The sequence below is a fragment of the Ailuropoda melanoleuca genome, chromosome 4 (assembly GCF_002007445.2).
Source record: "Ailuropoda melanoleuca isolate Jingjing chromosome 4, ASM200744v2, whole genome shotgun sequence".
Lineage (NCBI taxonomy): Eukaryota > Metazoa > Chordata > Mammalia > Carnivora > Ursidae > Ailuropoda > Ailuropoda melanoleuca.
In genome coordinates, this window is record NC_048221.1 from 38,592,205 (window position 1) to 38,597,077 (window position 4,873).

Below are 4,873 nucleotides of genomic sequence, written 5' to 3' on the forward strand. Positions count from 1 at the left end.
TTGTACCAAGGAAACCAACAGGTAACAACATCAGCTCATTGAAAAACAGTGTTGTATACACTAAGAAAAAGGACAAAGTGAAAATGAAGAATTATCCTTCAGTAAAGGAAACCAAATCTGACGTAATTCTCAATGGTGGGGAAGACCACTTGGAGTCAATCACTTGGTGTTTGCTGGTCATCTCTGGCCCGCACGCTGCTGTGGCTTCCAGTAGCCGAGTCCTCGGGTTCAGAAACTTGAACGGTCGAGTTCAGGTGCTCTCCAAGCTCCTCTATCAGTGGCCCGGACCCTCCAAGGGCCTGGGAGGAGGAATGCGGCTTCCCGGGACTTCCATTCGATGTCGCGGTGGCTGAGTTTCTGCACACCCCACCGTCGACAATAAGGGTGCTGCTTCCCTCCAGAGAGGGGCCTCGCAGGGGATCTGCTGTCTCAGATTCACTCCCTGTGAGCTCCCCTCGTTCTGAGTCAGAGCCTTCAGTCTCAGAGGACGTGGTGCTGTCTGATTCCTCGGAATCACTTGTCTCAGGACTGGAGGAAGGCGTCTGCTGCCTGGAAATGGACCGGGCTGCTTTTAACACTGTTTCTTCCTCCTGCACAAGAAGTGCTGCGGCTTCCAGTTCTTCCAGGTCTAGTCCCAGCTGGGCCTTTGTCAGGGGCACTTCCTTTAAGGCTTCTGCAAGAGCTGCCAACTTTTTGGACCTTAAAAGCCATTTGAAGAAGAAATATTAGGACTATTCATTAATTGGCCCAGGAACAACAAAATAAAGTTGGATCCATACTTCACGTGACACACCAAGATAAATCCCCAAACAGATCAAAGGTATAAACGTAAAAAAAAAAAAGAGCAAATGAAGTATTACAAGGAAATGCAGGAGATTCCCTTTATGACCCTAGAATGAGGAAGCCCTTTCTAACTATGACTTAAAATCCAGCAGCCATGGCGTGCCCGGGTGGCTCAGTCAGTTAAGTGTCTGCCTTCAGCTCAGGGCATGATCCCATGATCAAGCCCCATGTAGGGCTCCCTGCTCAGCGGGGAGCCTTTTCTCCCTCTCCTCCTGCCACTCCCTCTGCTTGTGCTTTCTGTCAAATAAATAAATAAAATCTTGAAAAAAAAAATCCAGAAGCCACAAAAGACTGACAAATTCAATTTAAAAAAAAGTCTATAAGACAAAAACAACAAGACAGAACATCATAAAGTCAAAAGGCTAATACAAAACTGAGAAAAATATTGGCAACTCATGTCATGGAACAAGGCCTAATCTCCCCAACAGAGTTTTGTTTTTTTTTTTCCAAGATTTTATTTATTTATTTGACAGAGAGAGAGACAGCCAGCGAGAGAGGGAACACTAGCAGGGGGAGTGGGAGAGGAAGAAGCAGGCTCCCAGTGGAGGAGCCTGACGTGGGGCTCGATCCCAGAACGCTGGGATCACGCCCTGAGCCGAAGGCAGACACTTAACGACTGAGCCACCCAGACGCCCCTCCCCAACAGAGTTCTTAAAAATGGATGTAACACCAGAAAAATGGACAAAAGACATAAGCANACTCACCAGAAAAATGGACAAAAGACATAAGCAGACAATTCCCACAAAAGGAAATATAAATGCCTCTTAAACATATGATAAGACGTTCAACTCCAGTCAAATAAGAGAAGTACAAACTCAAGTCACACTGAGATACAATTTTCATTTATCACGGTGGCAAAAATCCAAACATTAGATAGCACGACTAGCAAGCTGTGGGGGGAAAGGCACCTCCCTACACTGCTGGTAAGAAATTAAACAAGTCCGACGCCCGTGAAGGAGAAGTTGGCAATAACTTACACAACTGAAAATGTACATACCCTTGACCCAGCAATCCACATCTGGAAGTTAAACACATAGGCTATAGGACAGAGGCCTATAGCCTCCGGCACTGTTTTTAATACCCCAAAATGGGAAACAACGAAATGCTCCTGACTATGGGACTGGTTGAATAAGTTATGGACTCTTCACGTAAAGGAGGAGTCTACGGCTGCGTAAGGAACGAAGCTGTCCCACGGGCTAAGCCAGATATACTGTATCACAGCAACGACAAAAGGCGCGCCACGTGTATATGCTACCTTTTACGTTAAAAAACAAGAAAGAGGGGCGCCTGGGAGGCGCAGTTGTTAAGCGTCTGCCTTCGGCTCAGGGCGTGATCCCGGCGTTATGGGATTGAGCCCCACATCAGGCTCCTCCGCTGGGAGCCTGCTTCAGGATCCTCTCCCACTCCCCCGGCTTGTGTTCCCTCTCTTGCTGGCTGTCTTTCTCTCTCTGTCAAGTAAATAAATAAAATGTTTGAAAAAAAAAAAAACGAGAAAGAAATATAAACACGTCTATTTGCTAGTATACTTCTCAATAAACTCTGGGAAGCTACAGAAAACACTAGCTTACGTGGGAGAGGAAGGGGGAACTAGAGAGGTGGAGGACGAGGATGGCAAGAGGGAGCCTTTTCACTGCATATTATTTTTTAAACCTCTGCGAACATTAATATCTTTTCCAAATTTTTAAATATACAAANGTTAATACCTTTTCCAAATTTTTAAATATACAAAAAATAAAATGCAGTACTATAAAGAGCAGCACGAAGCGCTTTTTATTTTATCAGAACACCGTTTCATGTTATGTCAGAGGGTATTTTTCTTAATTCGTAATGTTACATTATACTAAATATAAGCTTTTTCATTAACTTGGATGCATTAGTTATTTTCCTTTTGTTATGAAAGAAGCAATGAAAAGTCTACTGCAGATGTCCAAAAACCCTGTCTTCACACTCCCAGAGAGGGAAATCTGAAGTGACAGAGGAAACGGGTGGCAGGGAGTGAAAGTGGTCAGCACGCTGACATGGCTTCTGTGTTTCTCTAAGTTCAAAGGTGAAATGAGCATACAGAACATTTAGTGGCTTGGAGACCCACCGGAGGAGGGTGAGTTCACAAGATGAGTTCACTTCTAAAAGAGCAGTCCATCCCATAATATTGAGAAAATGAAGCTTCGTTTCACCGGAGCTGAAGTGACGAGTGGGGCAATGGGAACGAGTGAGCAAAGGTGCTATTTTTCACCTAAGTGCCTTGATGTATCTGAGGCCCTTTGGTTTCGGAATATGTGGCGTAATAATGACTTTGTGCAGGGAAGCTCCGTCCGCCCTGCTGCCGCTCCGCAGTCAGCGTCCAAGGGCGGGTGTGCGGTATAGCGAGTGGGGTGAATGGCCATGGGCAACAGCCATCACTGAGGGCAACTTTCTCATATGCAAGCAAACCCGAGTGTCAGTGCTGGAATTCCCAGAGCTTAGAAAAGGGCAGGTGGCTAGGGTTAAGAGAAAAACTAGGATAAGAGCAGCTGAAGTCAGCTTAAGATTCACCAATGGGTTATACACTCTGGATGCTCTCACCAGTTTGAGACATCTCTAGGAGCACAGTTATGGAGTAAGATGGTTGCAACGTCACTTATAGCCATGTCCAAGCAGTTGTCAAGGGTGTCCACTCACCATATATTTTGAAACCTTGACAACCACTGGTAAAGACTCTGGTCCGAGTTAGTGGACCAGTCTGAAACACCCCTGCCCTATGGCTCCATCAGCCCAGGAGCTAGTTCACTGCCATCTTCTTCCCTGAGGCAGGTCCTCTCAGGGTAGTGACCTGCACCTTCAAGAGATAAACAGCAAGGAATCTGGGAAAGAAGACAATGCCTCTTACTAAATCATAACATTAGAAATAAAATTTTAAAATAAAAGCTCTTACTTCACTGACCATACATCTCACATTCTTACAAGCCACGACAAATACTTCCGACAATATATGAAAGATGATGTTCCACAAACACTCGCTCCAAATGACAACGTCATGGGTCAGTTTCATCTCTGTCTGCATTACAGATGACACAACAGAAGCCTGGAGGGGTAAGAGATCTGTTGAAGTTTACCCAGCTATCAAGGCGCAGTCAAGACCGGAAACACATGCCTTAGAATTCCAGTGCGCTCCCTCCTCTGCCACAGGGCCTCCCACGAACATCCAGGCTCTGAAAAGTTTCCTGTCCTAAGACCACATTCTTCACTTCTCCCCAGTTGGAGCTCTATTCAACATCTTCCAAATGAGCAAGTTCTGACAGGCACGGAAGTCTGCAAACACTGATGGCTTCAGCTTAGCAAGCTTCAATGAAGTACGCATCTGAGCCTGAACTACAAAGGCTTAGGGCTGGAAGAAAACATCTGGATTATTTTTGTGGATACGGTGAAGAGAGCAGATGTGTCAGTTCTGAAGGTGAAACTATCTGCATCTTTGTTATTGTCTACTATACTGTATCTGTCATGGATAACAGAACAAATTTGGAATTTCAAAGCCACTCACCTGTAATCCTGGCTCTTTTCAGACCCAGTATACCCCACATATGTGAGACTAAAAAGGATCCACTCTGACAGGCAGGAAAGTGGCCCAGATGAGCCATGTGACCCTAACAGCACTTGTGTCTGTTACTGGGTAATGAGAATTTTTATCCTTCAGTTTGTTTCTCACTTTAAGTGCTGTAATACGTTTAAAGTGACCCTTTTATATAAAATATGTAAAAAAAAATGGGGGTGCCTTGGTGGCACAGTCAGTTAAGCATCCTACTCTTGGTTTCAGCTCAGGTCATGACCTCAGGGTCATGCAATCAAGCCCCGCGTTGGCCTCTATGCTCAGCACAGAGTTGGCTCGAGATACTCTCTCTCCCTCTGCCCTTCCCACTCATGCTCTCTTTCTCTCTCTGAAATAAATATGTTTTTAAAAAAAGTTAAGTATGTAAAAAAATGAGTTCTATGTTTATTTATGATTCTTCACCATGCTGATTCATCTCCATTTCTTATTAATCCCACTTTTACTACT

At 44.8% G+C, this 4,873-nt stretch overlaps 1 protein-coding gene across 1 annotated transcript in view; it reads right to left on the reverse strand.

Annotated features, from left to right (window-relative positions):
• Nucleotides 1-6: 6 nt before the first annotated feature.
• Nucleotides 7-4,873, reverse strand: part of LOC100482732 (protein SHQ1 homolog) — a 90,296-nt gene continuing 85,429 nt past the window's right edge. The window contains exon 11 of the mRNA XM_002914658.4: nucleotides 7-699. Coding sequence (XP_002914704.2) covers nucleotides 156-699 — 544 coding nt within the window. The 3' untranslated portion in view covers nucleotides 7-155. The remainder of the gene's footprint in view (nucleotides 700-4,873) is intronic.